The 25,716-nt window shown below is 42.9% G+C and overlaps 1 protein-coding gene across 1 annotated transcript in view; it reads left to right on the top strand.

Moving 5' to 3' along the window:
* DRC4 (dynein regulatory complex subunit 4) overlaps positions 1 to 25,716 on the top strand; it is a 99,053-nt gene that overhangs the window by 7,460 nt on the left and 65,877 nt on the right. Inside the window, exons 2-6 of the mRNA XM_086945779.1 lie at positions 3,536 to 3,637; positions 5,527 to 5,724; positions 14,958 to 15,164; positions 17,687 to 17,741; positions 24,014 to 24,219. Coding sequence (XP_086801905.1) covers positions 3,536 to 3,637; positions 5,527 to 5,724; positions 14,958 to 15,164; positions 17,687 to 17,741; positions 24,014 to 24,219 — 768 coding nt within the window. The remainder of the gene's footprint in view (positions 1 to 3,535; positions 3,638 to 5,526; positions 5,725 to 14,957; positions 15,165 to 17,686; positions 17,742 to 24,013; positions 24,220 to 25,716) is intronic.

Genomic DNA, 25,716 nt, shown 5'->3' with positions numbered 1-25,716 from the left:
AAATGCACAATAAGTTCCACTATTTGCAGAATATGGCAAGCAAAGCGCCACATTTTGGGTCCAATTGCTCATTGTCACAAAGAAAACGCAGAATTTGTGGTATTTATGACACCTGGTCAATACTTTTCCCCACGGTATTGGTATCTACTGGGTACAGTGAATACCTCACTTCCATTCAGCTGACCTGTTATCGGATAATCAGAGGTGGGCATTTATCAATTGTCTCATAAACCAGAAGTGTGGGTTAGAAGGTTTGAATTAGATCTCATTGAGCATTCCCTGTCAAGCTTTGGTCTGATAACCTTTGTGGCTGCTCTGTAGTCACCCTATTTTTAGGTCCAGCCTGGGTAGCGCATGCGCTGCTCTGCGAAGCATGCTGTATTGGAGTATGCACTTGAAGTCCCGCCCACTCTCCGCCCATATTTGTCATTGGCTTGTGTCATTGTCCTTCATAAATACAGGCTTCTGATTCGTAAATAAGCTTGTTAGTCCCTCCTTAGTACCACCATGTTTGCATTTGTAACCTCCCATGAGGACGCCACCTTTTACATCTGTTGTTGCTCGGTAGGATTTAATTACAGCCTCCAAGCACTAATTTGTTTAATGGTTTTCTCATGCCTGCTGTAGCAGGAAGCACACTTTCTCTCGCTACAGCGTTATAAATAAAGAAAAATACATAACATGCCACGCTGATAGTGGCGGCCATGCCTTTGCTTTACCTGCAGCGCCAAATGCAGACGCATGTTTAAAAAAAACCTTTATTTAATTTTTATTTTTAAATGCCCAGTGCCGCACTTATACTTTAATATCGGACGCACCTTTCCTTAAACGAGTCCAGTCTACGGAAAGGGGCGTGGCCACCATTAAAGTGAAAGCGCGGCATGGGGCGCTTTTACAAAAAAAACACTTGTTTGCCAACTTGACAAACAAATGCTTTTCTTTGTAAAAGCGCCCCATGCCGCGCTTTCACTTTAATGGCGGCCACACCCCTTTCTTTAGACAAGGCTTGTCTAAAGAAGGGGCACGGCCGACGTTAAAGTGTAAGTACGGCATGGGCGTTTATACAAAATAGCATTTGTAATGCAATAGGAGTCACATGTATGAAACTCCCGTAAAATGCGAGATCTATTGCATTGCAAATGCTTGTTGTCTTTGTCAGTAGGAAATCCTTGAAAGTCAGTCAGATGGTGAGGTGCCACATAGGTTTTGAGAGATTGTTAAAAAGCCATTAGGCCACAGGCTATTTCACAAGCTCATAGACTTGGCTGTTGGGTTAAGTTAATTTTTGGTCTAGTAGATGCCAAATTCTTTTGAAATGTGGTTGGAATGTACCTATTTCAATAGATGTAATAATATTTAGCAGAGGTTAGTTACAGTGCATCAGGATAGAGCTGTTTAAATAGCAATTGCTTCCCTCAGCTGTAGCTTCCAGCATTGCTTCCAAATGTTCAGTGGTTTCTCCATTTGCCCTTTTGAATACAAGGGTTTATGTTGCCTCTCTCTTTATTCTGATTTAAGTCACTAGCAATCTCCTTCTTTTGTTTGATCTTACATAGTGATCAGTGTTTTTGCTAGCTATTTTATAGCCTACTGTTTTATTTAAGAGCATAGTAGTTGTGTTCACTTTGAGTTGTCGCTAATGGATCAGTGATTTGTTTTAAGCCAGGCTACATTGTTTTGCCCATGTTTTGCAATCATCAATCGCAGGTAAAGTAAGGGCAATTTATATTTATCTCCACCTAGGCACTTCGTGAGGTGAAGGAGGGCCAGTCTCAGGTCACGTGGGATCTGCCAAGGCAGGACCCTATCCAGGCATGTGGTCACCCCCTGCCAGAATCTAACTGGGACAACTCCATACTGTATAGAGAAATTTGTCCTCTCCCACACCACAGCAGAGACAGGTAAAGGAGGCAATCACCACAATTCACCAAAGCTGGTGACGTGTAAGATAGACCCTGTGGAGGTATTTGAACCGAGTCAGTCGAAGCCTAGCCGCTATGGCCGCCTCCTGCCGCGTATCCGGGACCTCCGTTCAATTTTCATTTTTCAACTACTACCCCACATCCGTCTCCTAGGCCACACAAAGGGCACCAAATACATCTGGTTGATTAGAGAAGAGTGTCTGATAGACTTTTGCGACTTTATGGTCAACCAGGTCTCCCATTAGAAGTTTCAGGAATTTAATTTGGTGAAGTTTGACAGGGTGTTAAAGTATGAGCTTAGCCCATGCTGGAGATATCTGTGGAATTGACTATGGCGGAGTTGATATTCAGTCTGTAAAGATTGGAATGATTTGAGCACCATACCTTTCATGACATCCCCTAAAGTGGAAATCCCAATGAGATCCCACTTCCGGAATCCCGTTAACGCGGCCACCTGTGAAAGTAGACTTCCATGTCTAAGTAGTGTCTGCTCCTTTAGTCTGCCCCACCATTTCATATGTCTAGAGTTGAAAGCCATCAATTTAGGACTGCTCTCGTTGCCGGGGGAAGACTATTGCCTTTGCCCCACCATACAGATACACTATCAATGGAGTAGTGGCCATCACTCATTTGTCTAATGCAAAAGCTGGATCACCCTGCACACACCTATTTTTACTAATTATGTATCACATACATAAAGTCTCACTTCATGCCATTGGCAGTCTGGTGTATCTTTCCACCTCCTGTAGAGTACTTGCAATGCTATGCATGAAGAGCTATTGTACATCTTAATAGTAGATTGAATCATCATACATTAAATTCTCATAGATACTTTGCATACAGAAAGTAATTGATATTTGTGTAGCTTTTCACTACAGCAGACTTAAACATTTTAGATAGAGGGCACAAAGTACAAGCCACATCTATTGGCTTTGCCATTGCTTCTTTATGTATACCACTATGAAAGCAGACTTTGTGGCTTATACATGGGAATAGCAATAGAGAATGATAGCAATAAACTACCATAGATCTGTCTTTAAATATCAATAACTTTATTTTTTCAGGGAATCAAGAATGGTAGCTGAAATGCTAGCCTTTATTTTATTTCAGTGGCAGTTGATGTTCTGCACATAAACATACTTGCTTTTAACTCTTTCTGTTGGATCTGGCTGTAGGCAATATCATATTACAACTGAAGTATGATAAGTTATTTCAGGAGTTATATAATTTTCTTATTGCAGGTAAGTAGTGATATGAAGGATGGACTAATAAGAAAAGTACTGACTGCTTTCTGTTGAGGGATTGCAGGCTTAAATGTATTATTAAGTAATATTGCCTTGTTGACAGGTTTTGACTCTGAAGAGCTTAGTCAAGACAACGTCAATAAGGTTTGGCATGATAAATACATGTAATTTTGACATATTTGCTCTGAATCACATAACTCCCAGCTATCTACTCAGAATAATCAACATTTGTATATTCCATTTGTTCATGTGTTCTTCATTTGTTTGAATGAGCCTCGTTTACTTTTCGCCCTAAAATTTAAGATCACCTACATGCAGCAAAGCAAACCTCATCATATGGCATGTTTATCATTTTGTTCCTCGCTTTAGCCGCCGAAGAAGAAAAAGGGTGGGAAGGGCAAAAAATCTGGAAAAGGAAAGAAGTCTGCAGTGGTCGATGGCATCGCCACCGAGGAGATGAGCAAAGAGCAGGTGAGCTACAAAACTCGTGCCAATGCGCGACCAGCCTCAGGTGTGGCAAGCGTGTGTCCAACAAGGGTTTTCCTAAACTGTTTTTCAGGTTATCTCGAAAAAGTAGTGTCAATGTGAGCAAGAAAACATAGGAATGGAATGTGACTCCAAACGATTGCCATTGGCTGAGACTTTTGCAAGCATTCCACCCATTGCCAATGGAGTTTCCCTCAGTACTTAGCAACCTGCCATATACATATGACGGTGCTCGTCACCGCTCGCCTCAAACCTACGCATCCCACCCTGTTGCATAATGGTGGAGAGTAATGATTGACCATTTTTTCTGAAAAATGTGATCATAAAGTATATGTATTTATGTATGTAATGCATGTGGCATTTCTATAGCACAAATATGGCCAGAAGGCAGCAGAGTGCTCTACGTGGTCAAAGAAAAGCATAACGTTAATGAGTAAGAGGAAATGAAACTGGATTGAGGGAGACTAATGTATTATGATGCTGTGTTCTTTAAAGAAGTGTGTCAAGATCCACCTGAGATGGTAAGCTTGTCTGCAGGATAAGTGGGGTGCTGGTCATGATAGCTTGTAAATAATGCAGCTGGTTTCCAACATGGTGCAGGAAGACTAGGGTAATCATTGTAGTTCCATCAGGAGGGAGTGTTATGATCATATTTCTTCAGGCCCTTGATTAAATGTGCTGCAGCATGTATGATGCAAATATAGGGTGCTAGTGTGGCATATGGCAGGCCGTTTAGTAGGACATCACCACCATAATGTATCTTTGCACACTTCTTACCACACTTAGCCAAGCACATTCTGTCCAAACCTCCTTCCTGCTGTGATATTTTTATATTAATGATGCAAAATCATAATATTCAAAAAGAATGTTTTCCTGTTAGTTCCATCAGTGTATGAAAGGTCCTCTATCATTGGCACTGTGTTATGTTGACTGAAAGTAGCTATTCTTTGCTCTCAGTTTCCATTTTAATGACATCAGATAATTATCTTGTTTGCCCCAGGTCACCCAAATCAGTTTTTCAGTTACTGACACTTAGCAGATTTTTCTGTAAATCAATGTTCTTATCGCCACGTTTTTTATTGTCCTCAATTGACTTCATTTACTATGAATAATTCATTTACTTTCCCAAATTGCCTGTTAATTGACCACTTTCATCTCCACTGACATATACTTGGGGTAAGGAGGATTATTAGTGTGGAAGTTGTGAAGGGTCAGCAGTTGGGGTGGAGGAAACTTCTACGGCTTGTCTTCTATTGTTTAAAAACAGACATTCCACCTGAGCATTTGCACCGAATGTGACGCATAGGTGAAATCCAGGCTCACACCAGGGTTTAATATAAGGTTACCTACAGGTATACCTTAGGTTGGCAGCACTGGTGTCTGAGTGATTGGCTCTAGTAATTTTATGCATGACTCATAACCAACCTGAATACTAGACATTTTGTGACTAGGAAGTGAGGATGAAGCATCACTAGTTCTCTATTTAAGAATGAGCTTGGCGTATAGTAGAAATGTTACTTCTGCTACAAGCACAGGTTCTTTTCTTGCTCATGATCGGGAGCCTGATATTTGAATTCTAAATGGATTCATTTTAAAAAGACAGTTCTCCCTCATTTTAGTGCTATTGTGTAGCAATCATTTTATTGGATGATATTGGTCTTATTTTGTAAAGTTGACAGCTAAGTTTGTATTGATGGACTTGTCATGTGGTATTATTGGAATTCCAGCCAGTCCCACATTCAAGACATCCCAATGGCTTCATCATAAGTTGATGGGACCCTTGTGTGTATTTAATCTTCACTATGAAGTGTGGTGCTTTTCATTCATTACTTGATGTGGGTCCTTGCATCTCTCCCCATTTGCTCTTCATTCAGCTGGAAGAACACATTGTGCGTCTCAGGGAAGAACTAGACCGGGAAAGGGAAGAACGCAACTACTTTCAGCTGGAGCGTGATAAGATCCACACTTTCTGGGAGATCACCCGCCGACAGCTAGATGAAAAGAAATCAGAGCTGCGCAACAAGGACCGCGAAATGGAAGAAGCAGAAGAAAGGCATCAAGTAGAGATTAAGGTGAGACGTCACAGGTGGCACTGAGGCTGCACATGGATTCTGTCTTATTCAGTTCTCTGTGGTGGATATTTATGCTAATGTTGTTTATTTCTATTTTATCGCTGAAGGAAGTAAGTCTGCTTTTGGGCACGTAGATTTTGAACAAACTCTTTTAATTTGATTACAGTAGGGCCCAGTGAATTATAGTAGAATATAAAAAGGCAAAGCATGCAAAATTGCAGATTATTTGCAGTGAATGCTAGAGATGTGTGGCTGAAGATTGTCTTAATTTGATTTTCAAATCTTCAGGTAGCTCCTTGGCTCTCTCATGTTTGTGATGAGGGCATGCTGGTCTCCCATATTTCTGATTTGAAATGGACAACCTCCCAACTGGGTATATTTGTAGTAACACAACAAGATGATGGGCATAGTGCTGAAACTTTTCATCCGCTTGCCCCAGTCACAGTTCTGGGTTTAATCCATCGTTTTTTTGCTCACTATGCCTCCACAGTGTGGACCCAGCAATATGCAAATCAGTCTTGACCCTGTCATTATAGGAACATTCCAGCCCAAACTGCCAGGCCCTCCCTGGACCAGTAACAAGCATCCTGGGATCGTTTTTGGGGTATTACCCCTCATCAGCCAGGCTAGATCGAACCCAGTCGCACAGCGAGCAAGAAACCCACGCCAGAGCATACCCATGGCCATTTAGGGGAAACAAAGCAAACACCACAAGATGATGGGCGCAGTGCTGAAACGTTTCACCCACTCACCCCCAGTCACAGTTCTGGGTTTAATCCATCTTTTTTTTTCTCCCAACTCCACCCCAGTTTAGTCCCAGCCATATGCAAATCAGTCTTGACCCTGTTCCTCATGGGAACAGTCCAGCCCAAACTGCCTGGCCCTCACTGGCCGGAAACAAGCATCCTGGGATCGTTTTTAGGTCTCGTAGAGAGACCTTTTCCTATCCATCCACTTTTTTATGATAAGGATTCTCAACAGTTCACGTGAAACCACGTGACCACAAGCTCCTTCGTGCACGAGCTTGCATTTCCCCACAGGCTTCCCCCTGCCAGCAGCATTTCTCCTGCACTCGGCTCACCCCCCTCCCTCTCCATATGGTGCGCTCTGCCTCAGGCCAGCATCTCTCCTCCCATATCGTCACCCTTCCTCCCAGTCCCCACAAGCAGGCAGCAGCTTCAAAGGGATCTGCTTCCCCCCCGCCCATCAATCACCCTCCCACGCCAGCAGCTCTTCCCGCTCCGCCCCCTGCTCTCCGCCCCCTGCTGCACGGCCATGCCTCCCTTCTACTTCCCCAGCTAAAGGCTTCCGCTGCCCCCCCCCCCGCCGTCACTTATTCACGGCCGCAGCTTGTCTAGACAGCCAGTTGCTTGCCTTTATGTTTGCACATTTGTGATGTATGCTTGAGCGCGGCTGTTTTCAGACCCCGTCCGTCTATACTTCAGCTGTGAATAACTCCCTGTGTGAGCTTGCCTGTCTCTCTTGTCTCTACTCACACACAGCGCCGCTGCCTGTCTTGTCTTTCTGCCTGTGTTTCGGCACCTTTGGGCCTGTTTCTGCGCTGTTTTACATACGTGCATTTAGTTTTCGCTTTTTGCTGCTTGTCAGTTTGTTTTATTTGCTCATGTTTGCTACTGCCTGTTCTTGCCATGTCTGTCTGTCATGCCTATCTCCACTTATTCTTAGCGTGTCTCAACCTCTCATGTTTGCTACTGTCTGTTCTTGCCATGTCTGTCTGTCATGCCTATCTCCACTTATTCTTAGCGTGTCTCATCCTCTCATGTTTGCTATTGTCTGTACTTGCCATGTCTGTCTGTCATGCCTATCTCCACTTATTCTTAGCCTGTCTCAGCCGCGTTGTACTCTTACAATCAAGCGCTCCCTCCATCATGAGTCAAGCTGCCCGTGTCAGTATACCTACCCACGCACACATACACATCTGGTCTGTTTACTTATCTGTTTTGCCTGTCTATAGCCTTTGCTTATATACATATATACATATATACTGTCAATCTGCCTCTGTTGCGTCTCCCCCTGTAGGTCTTATTTACCCCAAAAAACACTCGCTGCTCGCCTCGTCCTACCTTACTGTTGCCTTTCTGCCCTCTTACATATCATGTGTGCTTGAGCGCGGCTGTTTTCAGACCCCGTCCGTCTATACTTCAGCTGTGAATAACTCCTCGTGTGAGCTTGCCTGTCTCTCTTGTCTCTACTCACACACAGCGCCACTGCCTGTCTTGTCTTTCTGCCTGTGTTTCTGCACCTTTGGGCCGGTTTCTGCGCTGTTTTATATACGTGCATTTAGTTTTCGCTTTTTGCTGCTTGTTTGTATAGGTATACGTAGGACTCGTTTATTTCAAACCCTTTGTCGAGCTTTACAGTTGCTGAACATCTTTTATTATTCGTTATGGGGTAATACTGCCACATCCACAGCACTTTGTCATGTATCTTTCTCGTGTTATTTTGATTCACTGTATATTTACTCTTGCCTGACATTCCACGGGCTTCATTTTGGCTCTCATCAGAAGCTGCTTCTTCACTGGCCATAGACTGCTCAGTTCATTGTATTATCACAATTGTCTGCTTATAGTTTGTATTTTACTGATCCACAGTCTGCCACCTTTGTGTTGTGTGAATAACGCGTTAATTGGCCTTCCGGCATTTGGCAGACCAAGCCTTCAAATTCACACGTAGCTGCTAATCCAGAAAGCGCTGCCCCGACCAGCTTCATTAACACGTGAACTCCTGTCTTGAACAAAACGTGCAGCTTTACACTGCAGCATTTCTTCCTGGAACGAAATGACCCACTGAGTTTTAAATGACATCTTGAAATGCGCCTAATGCTTGGTCTGCTGGTCTGCTGGTCTGCTGTTGAATCCCTACGGACCCTTCCTTGTCTCTGTCATGTCCTGTCACCTGCCGTTCCCAGACCTGTAGTCACATTTGTGTTTCATTGCACCAATAAGATTAGTGTTTTGTTTCTTGTAACTGTCAGCGTAAACTCTTTTTTAGTACATAGACTGACAACAATGTAACTCACGGGGATCCATTTGTAAATAAGATAAAAAACTATTAATAATTGTAACAGACAAATGTTTTTATACGAAGGCCACTGCTGGCGCCGTCGAATACTTACATTTAAACACCAGGGTTAGTCTTGATTCCTGCACATGCCACTTTGTCCCACGGCCTGCGCTTACTGCCTGTAGTCCACTCTTACAGCTTCGTTTTCATTCCTGCTTTCTTATCTTTCTCTTAATCTTTACTTATCTCGTTCCTTCCCTTTCTCTCGCTTGATGTAAATCAAAGTGTAATGTTGAAATATACATTCTGATCTCTAACAGCGAGAGCCTGAGCCTACACTTGCAAACACCGGCACAAATTAAGCAGCGAATGCTGGTAGCTAGTAATGCATTCCCTTCTTTCATTGCTCTTTCATTTGTGTTTTCTTTCCCGTAGAGTTCTGCCGTCCCACAACCGCGTTTTCTATTCAACTGCACACGACTAGAAACAAAGAGCTAGCAGTCTCAACACCCTTCCTCCCTTGTTTAAATGTGGTGTACTGTTCGGTTGTTCATGCGGCGCTTCGAAGCTTGTATGCAACAGTAATTCTCATGGTCGTGCACCTATAATCTGGCCCTTGATGGGTTTTACACTTCTGGTCTTTTGACAGCAGCGATGTGACTGTGTAGCAAGAGATGAAAGCCATGAGTTTCTTTACCGCAATTTTAACACAATATTTATTTCCCGTTTTCTTTCCGGGAAACTATAAGTGCCGAGGCTACCCCATTTGGAACTGGTACGGATTTAGCCTCTGTTTTAAGTATCTGCATTCGCATTGGGTTGGCCTGTTGGGTTCACCTTCAAACATACCGTGTCAAAGGAATACTGACAGTCATATAGTACAGACATCTTGATGCGGATGTTTGTGTTAGATGCAAAACGTATTCCCTCCAGAATAGTAGAGGTATGTCTTATAAAAGAACCAACATACATACATGCGCACAGACAAACAAGCACCCTTGCACACGGACCAACATACATGCTCACAGACACACAAGCTCCCTTTCACACCGACTAACAACCATACATGCGCACAGACACAACAGACACACAGGCACCCTTGTTTTCCGTCTGTCTGTTGGTTCCCCTTGTCTCTCCCCCTTCTTCCCTGCATAAAGCACAGCGTGGTACAAGCCTCCGTTTCTGGAAGTAGTAGTGAACATGTATTTAAATTCTACCCGTAGCTGTATATCCTAGTTAAGGTCTGTAACTCAAAACCAAACTCTGTGGCACCTCCACTGCCTTTGTGTTACTAATCTACTTAATTGCAGCCATTGAGGTGCTGGCCTAAATGACTAAGCCAGGGGAAGCAAGTTATAGTACCGTAAAAATACAGTGCTGTTACTTGCTGCGCTGCTTCCCTTTGCACTTAACTTTACTTTGCTAGACTGCCTTACTGGTTTCCAAATATACATGTTTTGCTCATTTGGCACTATAAAATTTTACAAACTTTTTTTAGAAATATAGTTGTAATATACTAAAGGGGAATTTCAGAAAGCCCTCCTCATCTATTGGTGTCTTGTAATTCAGGGTTTCTCCCGACCACTACCTCGCACAACATGGGGCAATGGGTCAGCCCATTTTAGCCATTAGCTAACTTGTCTGTGAGGGATAGCACTCTGTCATTTCAGAAGGAGCATTTTTGCTTCCCAAGAAGTTTCTTTTGTGTTAGGGACAACTGTGGCAATATCTGCTCTTTAAGACAAAACAATATATTTAGCTGTTAGCCACTTTTTGATTGGATTGGTGACGGCACAGCAGCTTCCCCAACAATACAGTTTTACAAAGAGCATGACAAAGCAAAGTATTGACAAAGCCAAACATCCTCCTGGAATCATTTATTGGGTTACATATATCGAATTATTCTCCATTCCAAAGTCCTGCAGTTGAATTGCATCAGATGTATTTTCTTTTGGGGATCTTTACTAATACGAAATTTCTTTTTTGGGAGGGTATGAGGTACTATCCCGCGCGCTCTCTCTCCTCTGACTCTGCTGGAGGTCTCTCTATGACTGTCTGTCACCCCCTCCCACCTCGCGCGCTCTCTCCTCTGCAGCCCGTCTCTGCCCCGCTCCCCATGCCGCAGTCTCTCCCTTTATCTTTCATTTATTTATGGCCGAGGCGCCGCCAGCCAGAACCAAAACAAACCGCAGAAATATTTCCTGTTTCTGTCTCTCCTTCTCTTTCTCTCTCTTTCGCCGCTCTTTCTCCTTTAATATATCTGCCTCTCTCGTGCCCTCTTTTCCACTGTCTATCGCTCTCTCTCTCTGTGCCTTTGCTTCTATATCTTTTCCACTGAGCCTGTCTCTGCCTCTCTCTTTTCAGCTGTCGCTATCTGCCTCTCTCTGTGCCTCAGTCTGCGCCCCTCTCTTTTCCACTGTCATTCTTCGCTTCTCTCTATCTTTGCCCCTGAATGTCTGTGTCTTTTCAATTGTGTCTGTCTCTGTATCTATCTTTCCACAGTCCGCCTCCGCCTTGCTCTGTGTATCAGCCCCCCTTTCTCTGTGATTTCCACTGTGTCCGTCTCTGCCCCTCTATCGTTTCCCCTGTATTCCCCTCCCTCTCTGATCCGCTCTCTGCATGTCTGTCCAGCTGCAGGGTTCACTGTGGCGTTACAACCAGAACTGCAACATTTGGAATTTGAGAACAGTGATTAAATCTCGGCGTGCTGAAAATCCTGTGATTCTGGGCACATCACTTCTCCCCGTGCCTCAAGACATGAATGTGATCATGTGTAATTTAATTGGTGCTCACGCACAGTAATCCAATATCTTTGTGTGGAGTTTGCGCTATATAAAACTGCAATAAACGCTACTCCATCATGGTTTTACATTTGTTTTCATCTTGTTGGTTGGCCTGCTGGTGTTGCCTTCCGTCCTGGCTAATCTTGCTTGTTACTTGTGGAAATCGGCACAAGAGGATTTCCTGGAGTAAACTTGTTTCTTATTCCTGATTGAAGTATTTACATAATTATATTTTTTTAAATAGATTCCTTGCGTTTTTGTAGCTGATCAATTAATTACATCTTGTTTATTTCTTTTTTGTTACCCTTTTGACATTGGACCGTAAGAAATTGGCTCTTTTGATGGGTCACCACTAGATCTTTCTTTATGGGATGTTTTCATGGTATTTCTTACAGGGCGCTCTTGATTAATCTAGTATAAAATTGAACACAAGTACTCACACTTAATTTTTTTTAGGCTTCTGTTTATATATGTAAACTATAGTGGATATTTTGTTGTTGCCTTCACTCTATTTATCTATCGCCCTCACTCTATCGCCCTCACTCTATCTATCGCCCTCACTCTATCTATACCCTCACTCAATCTATCTGTCTATCTATCGCCCTCACTCTATCGCCCTCACTCTATCTATCGCCCTCACTCTATCTATCTAAAGCCCTCACTCTATCTATCTAAAGCCCTCACTCAATCTATCTATCGCCCTCACTCAATCTATCTATCGCCCTCACTATCTATTGCCCTCACTCTATATATCTATTGCCCTCACTATATCTATCTATCGCCCTCACTCTATCCATCCCCCTCACTCTATCTATCGCCCTCACTCTATCTGTCTATCTATCGCACTCACTCTATCTATCGCAATCACTCCATCTATCTATCTATCTATCTATCTATCTATCTATCTATCTATCTATCTATCTATCTATCTATCTATCTATCTATCTATCTATCTATCTATCTATCTTTCGCCTTCACTCAATCTATCAATCTATCTATCTATCTATCTATCTATCTATCTATCTATCTATCTATCTATCTATCTATCTATCTATCTATCTATCTATCTATCTATCTATCTACCTCACTCTATCACCCTCCCTCTATCTATCGCCCGCCCTCACTCTATCTATCTATCTATCTATCTATCTATCTATCTATCTATCTATCTATCTATCTATCTATCTATCTATCTATCTATCTATCTATCTATCTATCTATCTATCTATCGCACTTCATCTATCTATCGCATCACCACAGCATCACTCAGCACAACCACAGCCACAACCACACACAACCACACACAACCCCACCCACACAACCACACCCAACCACACACCCAACCACACACCCAACCACACACACAACCACACCCAAACACACACCCAACCACACACCCAACCACACACACAACCACACACACAACTACACACAACTACACACACAACTACACACAACCACACACACACAATCACACACACAACCACACACATCTATCTATCTCCCTCACTCTATCTATCTATCCCGCTCACTCTATCAATCTGTCTATCTATCGCCCTCACTCTATCTGTCTATCTATCGCACTCACTCTATCGCCATCACTCTATCTATCTATTGCACTCACTCTATTTTTCTATCGCCCTCCCTCTATCTATCTATTGCCCTCACTCTATCTATCTATCGCACCACCACAGCATCACTATGCACTACCACAGCATCACTGAACACCACAGCATCACTCGTCGCCACCACAACATCACTCAGCGCCACCACAGCATTACTCAGCACCACCCCAGCATCACTCAGCACCACCCCAGCATCACTCAGCACCACCCCAGCATCACTCAGCACCACCCCAGCATCACTCAGCACCACCCCAGCATCACTCAGCACCACCCCAGCATCACTCAGCACCACTCAGCATCACCATAGCACCACTCTGCACCACCACAGCTTCACTCAGTGCCACCCCAGCATCAATCTGCACAACCATTCAACAACAACTGGTTAAAATATGTTCTCTCAATGTTTCAAGCTTTATTACAAATGTCACAAAAAGATGTTAATATTTCAGTTCTGTTCTTGAATTTTCGTCACAATAAAATACACTGAACATAATCTTCACAAAAGTTATTTACAAAAGTTTAAGCTATTGCCATTATAAATTACAATCACTTTTATTTAAGTATTAATTATTTTAAAAAATTAAAAGCCATTGTAATTTGTAATATCAATACATCTAAGTCACGTAAATACAAAACATGTTGCATTACAAATGCTATAGGTGTCACATTTGCGAAAGTTATAACTTTTGGCATTGTAAATGACAAAGCTATGAATTTAGCTATTTTCAAAACCAACACGTAAATAATAAAATTGTCATTTACAAGACCAATAGCTCAAACTTTCCTAATACGAGACCTATTGCATTGCAAATGCCTGTTAGGGTATTACCCCTCATCAGCCAGGCTAGCTCGAATCCAGTCGCACAGCGAGAAAGGGACCCACGCCTGAGCATACCCATGGCCACTTAGGGCAAACATAGCAAACACAACAAGATGATGGGCAGAGTGTTGAAACTTTTCAACCACTCACCGTTCTGGGTTTAATTCATCGTTCTTTTGCTCACTATGCCACCCAAATTTGTACCAAGCCATATGCAAATTAGTCTTGGCCCTGTTCCTTCTGGGAACAGTCCAGCCCGAACTCCCAGGCCAGAGATGACATAGTAAGCAAAAGAACAATGTTAATACCCCAAAACTGGTCACAGGATGCTTATTTCCGGTCCAGGGAGGACTGGGCCTGGCAGTTCAGGCTGGACTGTTCCCTGGACTGTTCACATCCTGTTGGGGCACTTGCATTTTTTTCTCTTTTTTTAGTTCAGCAGAGTTACCTGATACCATCTTTTCAATCAACTGCTATACTAGGAGTTGCACATGGGTTGTATGTTCTCTTCGCTGCAGTGCAGCTGAGGCACCTGGGCGATATCTGGCACCATTACTTGAATCCATGTTTTCCCTGATGTGTCAAAGGGTGCTTTAAGTTCTGTTCCAGCTGAGGCATATGGGTAATACCGGATACTAGCCGTTGATTGTACTGAAGCTCCAGATTGGCAAATGGGTGATAACAAGTACCAGTCTTTTCATTCTTGTGCACCTCCTATTTTGGCATTTCAGTGGTTCTTCACACCCTTTCTTCCAGACAGTGCGGCTCTGGATGTATTGCTTCAGTTGATCCTACTTTAGTGGCAAGTGTGGCACATGCGTGATGACTGGCACCATCCCTCGTTCTAGTGCCTAGGTATGTTCAGTTAGGCAGACTTGTTTGGGATTTGATGGTCATGAAGTGCCCATGGCCTCCCCGATCACTGATCCCCCACTAGTCACTTTTGAGTTCACATCTCCATTTCTGTTTACTACATTTCAGGTTTACAAACAGAAAGTAAAGCATCTGCTCTATGAGCACCAGAACAACATCTCCGAACTGAAGGCAGAGGGCTCTGTGACCATGAAGCTTGCGCAAAAGGAGCACAGGGCCCAGGAAGGCGATCTTCGCAAAGACATGCGCACTCTGAAAGTGGAACTAAAGGAGCAGGAGCTGGCCAATGAGATGGTGGTGAAAAATCTAAAATTGGTAGGTGGACATTACTGGATTTGAAGTTATCTCATTGCTCCACAAAAGTCAGCCAGGTGGTTGTAGATCAGTTTTCCTTCATGGACTCCTCTCCTCTTGAGTACAAGATGTAATTCCAGTTCTCATCTGTTGAAACTCACCCTAAAATAATCACATAACAACGCACCTTTGGATAAATAACTGATGCGCATTCTTGAATTTTTGGCATCCTAACCTTATCAAGTATACTGTACCATACCACAGTGCGTATAACAGATCCCAACTCTCGGCCTTTAACTGCACATAACCCACAGCTAAATGTGGTACCCACGTTCCCTGCTGGAGATCATGGTCGGGGCAGCGCTGCCTTAAATAACTAGTACTAACCTAAGAGGGAACATGGTAAAGGTCAATTATTCCCTGGAAAGTCCTCTTTCACTAAAACCATCTGAGGCCTGCATTTTGTTTCAAAGATGTTTCCAGGTCATGAGCAGCTCACCATCTGTTTTCCAAATCCCAGATGATTACCTACCCATGAAGTGCTTGGCCTCTGATTTTCTTATCATACTTGCATAAAGTCCCTAGACCCCCCTGAAACGATCAGCTGGAAAAGATCACTCACGATCTGGGCTCAGGCGGAAAGTACAACACTGCACAGGGAGGAAACGGCGGGGCTACGCTAGTTTCCCATAGCGCAACACTGGGACACTATACTCTTAGCCTTCAATAGCGAGGGAATTCTGGAAGACGACGATGCCCGCCCGGCTGATACATAACACACATGCTGATAATCCCGGGTCACGGGAGGTATGGTATCAGTGGATCGAAATGACTAACTATTAGAAGTCACTACATAGATACAGACTGACGTAGAGGTCCCCTTACTCCTTGCTGCCCAAATATCCACCGCCACAACATTGACCCTCAGCATTCCCATGAGCCCAAGTCCCACCCTGGCGAACCACCCCACTGTGAGGTTTAAGATACACCGTCCAACACACAGTCAGGCAATGATTATTTTATTTGTTTATTAATAGCAGCCCTTTTTAGTATGTTGTTAGTAGATGTTAATTAGATAACATATGTCTTATTGGCGCATTTCCATTTGTCCTCTTCCTTTTCTTTTGCGAAATGCCTCTGTTGGGATACTGAAATGATTGTGTATTGATTTCCACTACGTCTACTGACAGCGTGTACACTAGGTACTGCTGCATTGCTTACGATAAATCATGCTAGTATACAGAGTTAGTGATTTAAATCGAGAACTAGCAACGGTGGCGCAGCAGTGTGGGCGGGCAATCACAATGATACTTAGGTTACTGCTTGTTGGTGCTGCACGTGTGCGCTATGGCACATTATGATCATGCTCTTGTAACATATAGCGTTGATTGACAGAATTATCTAATGATGTTGTTATATGCGGATTTGCATGGTGCTCGTGATAATTTTGTATTGTCATGCAAAGTGTAAAAGGAAAAAATAAGAAAAGACCAATTAAGATATAAAAAAAAAATACTTGCATTAAGTCCCTGCTTTTGATAACCTTGAGTCGCGAAGAGCTTGGTCTACACTTCTCACGTGCCAGATGAAGGTGACACAAGCACCCATACACCACTTCCTTGCTCAAACTGAACAGTCTGCCTCCCACTTACAGTGTCCCAAATGATCCTTAATTATGATTTGTCTGGCTCTCGTCTCTTGGGTGAACCATAAATTGCTCCTGCTTTCCACAATCAGCTGAGTTTATATTGCCTAAGAAATAAAGAAGGAAGACCCTGCCCGCATGTTCAAGATTAACAGCTCAAGCCAGATATCCCCCGAACAGCTCAGCCTAATACCCCCATTTCTGAACTATGACCAGCAAAACCTACACATCTTATGTACAGTACAGCTGCCATTTCATTTATTCCATATCATCTTCCCTCTACACAGCCCCATCTCTGACTCCTGTATACAAGATGCCCTTCTTCCCCATGAACAGCCTGTCCCCTGCTTCCATGCCTAAACCATGAATAGCACAGCTCTTTATTTCTGAGCTATGGCCAGTCCTGTTACCACCTTCAATGGAACTTATTGGCCTTTTGCCCCGAAATCCAATCTGGCGTAAATTTGAGAGAATATTTGGAAGCATGTGTTTTCTTGAGATAGCCAGTATTGTTCACTGACCCATGGCATAACTGACTATGCTATCTTTAAGAGTCCTGTTATAATCTCTATTCATGCAGAAATTTGAGATTTTGTCAGAATAGGAGTTACAAGTACTTGAAAGAACGTTAGCACATCCCAGGCAAACATGTGCAGGAAACACAATATATAATTAAAGTTTTGCAGTTTAGAAAGACTTGTGTTTTGTTTGGATGTGAATGGGTGCTGAGTCACCTGTTTTGCCCCAGCCAGCTACCCTGCCTGAAAGGCTATGGCATAGGTGTACGTGGGGAAGTAATGTAGGTAAAAGCTGTGCATGGACTGAAGGAAGAATTTTACCCATTGCTCTTTCCACTTCCTCTCTTATATGTTCTCACTGTTATAATTCTCTCTGGCAGAAACAAGATGAGGAGATCACCCGACTGCGGAATGACTTTGAGAGACAAGTACGAGGTCTGTCTTTGCTCTTTCTGTAGGTTTTTTTGTGTTTAAACTACATGGACCAACAATGTTTTTATGTAATGTACCTGTGCAGTTGCTGCTGTGCCAACACCCCAAAATGATCATTTACCAATTTTCTTAGGATTTCAGATACCTTAAAAGGTGACACAAAAAGAAGATAGATCATCATCAGCAAACAATAGTTTAGAGAAATTCTATCTGTGGTGACTGAAAAGCCAATATAAATTAGGAGCATCAATATTAAGTAGAACAGTTGTCTGCAGTTGCAATCACTATATATTTTATTGATTTACTTTTTTTTTTCCAGGGCTTGCTTTGCCTCATTGCTCCTTTACAGTATTTTATTTGTAGAGGTAGTAGGGCAATGCATGGAAGGATTATTCTCGGGTACTTGTATAGAGTCTTTACCCTATGGCAGGAGGAAATGATGGTCTTCAGCCCTGACCACTGCTTTCTGAAGACTCACTGAAGAGTGAGTGGACATAGAATGGATCTCCCGTAAAACATTTGTATCTTACCTGGTGGTACAAGAGTTGATTTTTTGAGACTGGCTTTAGGCATCATCGGGTTAGTATGGAAGCCGCAGCTATCTCAGTTAGTCAGGAGCATAGCTATTTTGCACGTACAGTGAGTGCAACCTAGGCACAGTGTTTTGAATCCTACCTTCTGCTCTGTCTTTTCTGTTGAGTTCAAGTAAGCGGCATAACTTTGTACTCATTGAAGTGTCCCTATTTTGGCTGGGAGATCTCCATAGACTCTGTTGCTGTAGTAAAAAAATAAGTGCCACTGCTAGGGTAAGTGTGATGAGGTGCATGTGAACAGATTGGAGTATTCCAAAAAGGAGAAACTACTGGCAAACCACATTCTGTCCCTTGTATGTAACTGCTCATAGTTGAATATGTCATCAGTCAAAGTGAATCCACAGGGGCACTATGGATGAGAAATATGATCGCCAGTTTGTATCCATTGAGGCAGAGAAACATGGCTGTTCAACTGTTCGGTGATTATCCTCATCCTCCATTAGTCTGATTCGGATATGTGTGTCATTAGCATGGATGTTTTCGGCAATGTTGTGGGTCCATAGCATTGGGTTCTCTTCAGGTTCATAGCCTCGTAATAATTTCTAGCCAGTAGTCTGGGCCTCAGAAATATTCAACTTTGAATTTTAAAATGCAGTTTCTTTTTTCAAAATTAAATATGTTTGGGGTTTCTCCTTTCTAAAAATATGTTTTTTTAAACGAGGACTAGAGAAATATACAGAACAGTAAGAAAATGTGTGTTTCAGGCTTTGTGAAGGAAATACACTCAGAGCTCAGGAAAATGTAGTATAATGTGCCCCATTATTTTTTCCTGCTGCTCAGAACAGGACTTTATTACACCATCTTAGGTTTTATATAACAGTTTTTCCTGAGATATGTCCAGGTCTATCAGAGAGAGAGAGAGAGACTTTTTAGTGCGAAATAGTGAAACATGGACCTTCCTCCCCACCCAGACCAGACTTTTCAAGTCAGGTGTAAGATTAAGAGGGATTCTTCCCTTTCAAAAAGTCCATAGGCACCCCTTGACTTCATATTAGACCTTGTGGTGTAGCCTCCACAATTCCAGCAAGGTTACTGCTTTGCCTGATATTCTTTCCAGCTGCTGTTCTTTTGCCCCACAATCATTTTTAGACATATCGGGTCCATGTTGGTTTCATAGGGGGCAGCAGCGCCTTCATGGGCTCAGTGAGGTTCTGGAGCTATCAGGATAAACAGCAGCTAGACAAAAATATGTGCCTTGCACTCCAGTGTTTTCAGCCCCAAGTAGTTTAGTAAAGAGCAATGTGCAGAGAGAGACATTTGCTCATAATAGAGGAGCTGTGATACCATTCTTTGAAGAGGTGCAACATGAGGAATACCAGTAACCGCAGGAGGGTCTCCCAGCTGGCTTCTTTTCTATTTCTGCCTTTTATTATGACTTGACTGTACCTATGAATCTTACAGGAGTTGCTTTGGAAAACAACAATTTGAAAAACAAAATCCCCATAGCATTAATTTCCCTATGAATGAGTCTCCAGTTGTGAAAATCTGCTAGAGGATACACATTCCATGCATTAGGCCATATCACGAGAATGCTTTTAATTTGACATTGGTGGACCCCCATCAGCATCTAATGGATCATTTCTAGGTATTTGTGGCCCTTTTTTTAAAACATATTTCTTTATTGCCATTTGGTTCAACATTGACAGAGGTCATTCTACCAATTGGCTTTCAGTCTCAATCACTTACATCAGAGAAGTATAGACCTTCATGTGTCCTTAAAATATCACAGAAAATCAAAACCACCACACTGGCCAAACAGTCCCTCGCCCTCCCCCCATAGCTTCCATGTAAAGTACTGGGCACCAGTCTGGGGATGTCTTAAGTTGCTTATCCTTCCAGGATCATAGAAGTCCTTGATACATGTGTGCCATGTATTGAAATTACCAGTAGTCCGAACCCCTATGTGATTACCGCACCCTCTTCTCGCTCCAATTCTGTGCCATCTCGGCCTGGATCTGTGTGCTACAGTAGAACCTGCGTCATTGCAGTCCATGCCAGCAGTATATCCTGTGTTTTCTCATCCTTCCTTGTTCTCCTCAAATGTTCCTCCTCCGCACCCGCCCATTCCACTAGATCCTTCATCCAAGCTTCTGTTGTTGGCAAACCTTAATTAAGTCTTCATTTGTAAAAGTAAAAAAAAAAAATAGGTTCCAGGGCTCCCGTGAGGAGGCCACTGCAGCTTGCACCGCACATTGTCCTTGCCATGCTGCCAAGGATAGTTTCAGCACATCTACTAATCATCACATTCCTGTAAGTGTGACAATTAAGACTATTCCAGGCACTCCCAAGCTATAAGAATGGCTTGGGAGGCAGGTAATAGTAATTTTTTATGTGTATCGAATGAGTAAATGGCTGTTGTTGTGGTCATCTGAGACAGCGCCACCGTATAGCAAACTGTCACCAGCGTCGGTGTTGACAATTAACTGCCGGTGCTGACCACCGGAAACCACTGGTTCAAATTAAGCACTACTGTAATCCATATTCAGGTGGATTGCCCTCCAGAGTAGGAATATCATTATGCAAGCCCCTATTACCAATCATTTGGACTACATCAAGACCTTATACATAGGCTGTAAACGACACGTTGCTTTTGCGTATGCAAATTGTGCTGAATACGGCAGCCGGGTTGGTCTGTCACTTCCCCCCCAGGTCTTTAAACTTTTGTTTTGTCCATAGAGCTTTGTATAATGGTTATCCCAACTATGTCCATGCTCTCATCAGCTTTTATCAACCTGGAAGAACAGGTGGTGGCTCCTTCTCATTCTTAGCCTCATGATATTGGAATAAGGTTCAGTTCTCCATCTGCTCTTGCAAAAATCTGGGAACCCTCAATAGTAAATTAAGTCCAGTGTTACCCCTTCTTATAACCTGGTTTAAGTTGACCCTTCAGGGCGCCTCTATACTCTTCTGGGAGTGATGGTTTGCGCTATGCAAAACACTTTAACATATCATAACAATCATAAAATTCAGGAGCTGGTATTCTTTACTAGCGTTTAGAAGGGAGATATTTAGTCAAAGCACTTTCAATGCAGTACCTTTGTGGACGAACCTTTTTATGCGACAAAATTGCCCAGAGGCTAAACATTCACCTCCGTTAATGTCAGTATTCCTGGAGGCTTGGCAGCATGCATGCTACAACTCTTTTGTATTTGTGTCTTATTTCAGAGATTGGGAGCAGCTTGCATCAATTTCTGATTTTTTTTGCACTTAGGAACAGTAGAAAGTGCTCTCCCTGTTAGGTAAAATCTGATGAGGCTGTTGCTAAATAATATAATTCAACATGTAGCCAAATGATATGGCCCCCAGCAATGAAACCCACAAGCACTTTGGCATTCTTGCAGAGCAGTGTCTACTGGGTTTGTCAATGATCAGTATTCCCAGAAATGGTGGGGTCATGCCGTATCCTGTACCTAACTTCAGGGGCCAACAGCATAGTGCATATATAAAAGAGTCCATTCCCCCTTTCTGTTGCAATGTTAGATAAGCCACTCCGGTCAACTGCCACCTTCCTCCTTATCAGACAGGTCCAGTCACAGCTGGGAAGCTTCTTAACTGTCTCCTCGCAAGTCACGGCTATCCTCACTGCTTAGTTCCCTTGTGTAGCTGGAGAGAGTCCACATCTTCTTAGAAGCCTGGCCATCATGGGATCCGTGAAAGGTGCCAGCTGAATGTGTAGGTTTGACAGCGTCCTGGAACGAAAAAGGGAGCAACCCAGGGTGCGCCCCTACCCAACACCATCTTAACTGGAGGCCCACAGACAAATGTAATTTTACCACAGCAAACGCAGTTCACTTTCTAGGCCCGGAATCCAACATGGCTGACAGAGACAAAAAAATGTAAGAAGCTTGTTTCCAAATAGATTAAGGCTATTCTTCATGCAGTGAATGACGCTACCCAATCCAGTTGTTAAAACTTTGAAATCTGAGTCTGAGGGCTGATCCTGAGAATCCTGTCAAGGACTGGCCACAGAGACGTCTCTAACAGCTTAGACTTGGCTTGTCCAAGGAATGGGTGCTGCCCTTTGGTAAACAACTTGTTCTTGTTCAAAATTGTACATGAAAATTATCAGGTATCTGTTTTTGAAAGTAGGAAAAACCCACAAGCATAACTTCTTCCTTAATGAAGAAGTGGCAGAAACTTAGTTCCAGAAGAGAAGCAAGAAAATCAGGTTTATGAAAGGACCCTAACACCAGGCCCGTAAAAATCAGGACTGGAGAACAGAAATAGATTTTAGCTATTATCCGGCAAAGAACCTTAGCAAGAACACTTGAGCTGCTTTGTGATACAGCACTAGGATTTCTAAGCAGCCTTATACACCTAACAAATAAGAAAGTGAACGGGTGAACCAGGCAGTAAAGATTTTAATTATGATGGATTGATAAACAGTTCCAAGAATTAGAAATAGGAGCCATCCTAGATTAGTTTGAGGTGGGAGGAATAATTTCCTGGTCTGAAACAGCAGGTTTATTGTACAAGCTTCTGGCATATATCCAGAGCCTAGGTTATCGGTTTGTGCCCCTCAGAAAGCTCCTGCACTAAGGAGTGCTGACCATCACAGACCAATCACAGGGCCAATGCCAAGGCTGAGCACCGTGACCAAAGCTGTCCCCAGAACCCAGCAAATGTTTGCCCAAATTAGCTACAACAATGGAACGGCCTGGGGTGTATAGGACCGCCAGGATTTCAAGTGTTAGAGAGTCTAATGGCATTGCATGAGTAAGCCCACATTGTCTCGGCAAAAGCTGTGCAGGAAGTGCAGCAGTTGTAACCTGTATATAAGTACAACAAATTAATCCTTTCAATTGTTGAGTGACAATTTTGTAATCTATAATATTTTCAAAACAGGAGCTATTTGCTGTTTGCATGGGTGTATTAGTTTCTTCAGTAGGTTTACTTTTATACATTGTAGGATTCAACTTTTTGTTTGTAGTTTCCTCTTAATTTACTTGTCCCCTGCGCTTAGGTTCATATCAAGGTATATCAAACTGTGCATATGGAGTCACCAGTTGTTTGATTAATCAGAGTTTGTTTTCCTGTACATTTACACCTCAGCTAGGAGGCAGGCAGATGGATGTGAGAGGTGGGATATCAGCAGATCTGATGGTCGAAGTTGTTCCACTCCTCTGTAACTATCAAAGGAATTCCTCCATCATATGTAGGCACAGTGAAAAGGATCTGTTGCACATATTAGACTCAGCCCAAATGGAGGCAAGTAGTTCAATTTTAGATATTTAGTTTTGCGACCTTATTGCACCGCTAAATTTTAAGTTTGATATTATGTCAGAGATCCCTTCATTGATTGGTTTGCCTAGGCATGCTCACACTGCAATGGCCAGGATTACTTTCTTGGGGGTCTACACAGCGTGTTGGTCATGGATGGTTCCATGTGCATTCACACATGGCTGGTTTCACGTTTAAATCAGTACTGTACAGTCCATCTGTATAAAGTTACCCTGACCAAGTTAGAATTAAACATGATGCAATTTCTGAATTCTAATCTTAAAGATATAAGTCCAGTTAGTTATCTGAAGTAAACTATAAAGGAGTGAGGTGCCTGAGACAAAGCAAGGATGTGTCTTCATCAGAGTTGTTTAGGAGCAGTACACTGTTCAATGTTATAGTGAGTTGGCATTATGCAAGAAGTGTCATGGTACAAGTCTCATGTACAAATTTCTCTTGCAGAAATTGAGGCCAAATATGACAAGAAAATGCGTATGCTACGTGACGAACTGGATCTACGGCGAAAGACTGAGATACATGAGATTGAGGAGAGGAAGAACGGGCAGATTAATGCACTGATGAAGAACCATGAGAAGGCGTTCAGCGACATCAAGAATTACTACAACGATATCACCCTGAACAACCTTGCACTTATCAACTCTCTCAAGGTAGAGTAACTTAATGGAAAGGTGGGCAGGCACCCTCTTTGTGTTTTCTCTTGTGTGAATCGAGAAGAGAATGACTGGCAACAATGACAAGCGAAATAAAGATTTTCTCCAACTTTTAAGCAACATAATTTAGAAATGTGTCCTAATATTGTCATCAATAATGTCATGAAACCTCTATCATATAACCCAAAACCTCACTGCAGGTTTATATATTCTCAATCTCATGGTTGTATGCCCAAAACTCCCTACTGCAAATCACACTGTTTAACATTTCACTACGTTCATGACACCATTGAACCTTACTAACACTCCACGTCTAGTTCTTTATCTCTTTGATGAATTCTGCTCATTCGAGTCATCAATTTACTGGCCAAAAATCTTCGGAAGTTGACAATTATCCTTCTTTTCCTTTTTGTTTGTAAGGTATCATTGAAAGTCCAGACATTCAAGACCATTGATTGCTCAAGATCGCTCGGTGTCAGAGTGTCAACAGGTGCAGCTGAGTGAGCCTTTTCATAACTCTGCATCATACCCCTATAATATAATTTAGTACTAGACCTAAAACAAGAATGTGCCATGAGTGGATGTACATTCCACCGTCCTTAATTCAGGAGAGCTGAAGTAGATGTAGGGAGTTAAAGGGTCTTTGGGGACCTGCTTAGTTTTTCACTGTCCAAGGCACAGCTCTCTCTGCTGTTGACCCATAGCGGGTGTAAGGTACTTCACAGTAGGGAGAGGGTAGGTTGCTTACTGGATTTTAGAACAATTCAAAACAAAAACAAAAATAATCCATATAAATATTCAGAATAGGGCTAGAGTATAATTTTTTAAGTATCTCTTTATTGATTTTCCCATAACTGGGTGGGTAATATCCACCTGTCCGCAACAATTAAATTTGAGTTATAATGATTACATCACAACAAAATCTGTCGTTAGAGGCACAGGCCTAATCCCTGGAGAGATAAAATGTATGGACTGACACCAATATAGGCCCCCACAATGAATTTCTAGGTTACACCATAATACTTTCCATTTATCGGATCCAGCCAGGTGCCCTGTCCGAGCCGCTCCCTCAGGTGATCTCTTCTTCGGCATGCTGCCTCACAGGGGTACCTGCAGGCTGCCCTCCCCAGTCATCATCCTCCAGTCTACCCAAGTCAGGCTCCCATTGTTCTCAGAGACGTTTCAATGGGACCACCCTAAGAGCCTTGATTTTTGGCCAAAGTAGATGATGTTCATGTTGATGGCGTAGATATTGAACCCAGGACAGTTGGTATTTGTCCATGAGGTCCTGAAACGTCACCATCTACCCCCTCCCCCCCAATCCCAGGGCTCTGATTGCCTTGTGCCAGTTCCCAACTACCACTTCCGTTGGCAGCAGCAACTGAGACATCCGCTTTCCATGGTATGATCATTGGACATAGCCCTCCAGATCCATGGCTCGTCTGCCAGCCATTACCGAGGGTTCCTTCTGTGCGAAGAATGCCCAATCATTGA

Source organism: Lissotriton vulgaris, chromosome 12 (genome assembly GCF_964263255.1).
Source record: "Lissotriton vulgaris chromosome 12, aLisVul1.2, whole genome shotgun sequence".
Classification (NCBI taxonomy): domain Eukaryota; kingdom Metazoa; phylum Chordata; class Amphibia; order Caudata; family Salamandridae; genus Lissotriton; species Lissotriton vulgaris.
Note: the sequence above shows the minus strand (reverse complement) of the source record. Positions and strands in the feature narration are given on the sequence as shown.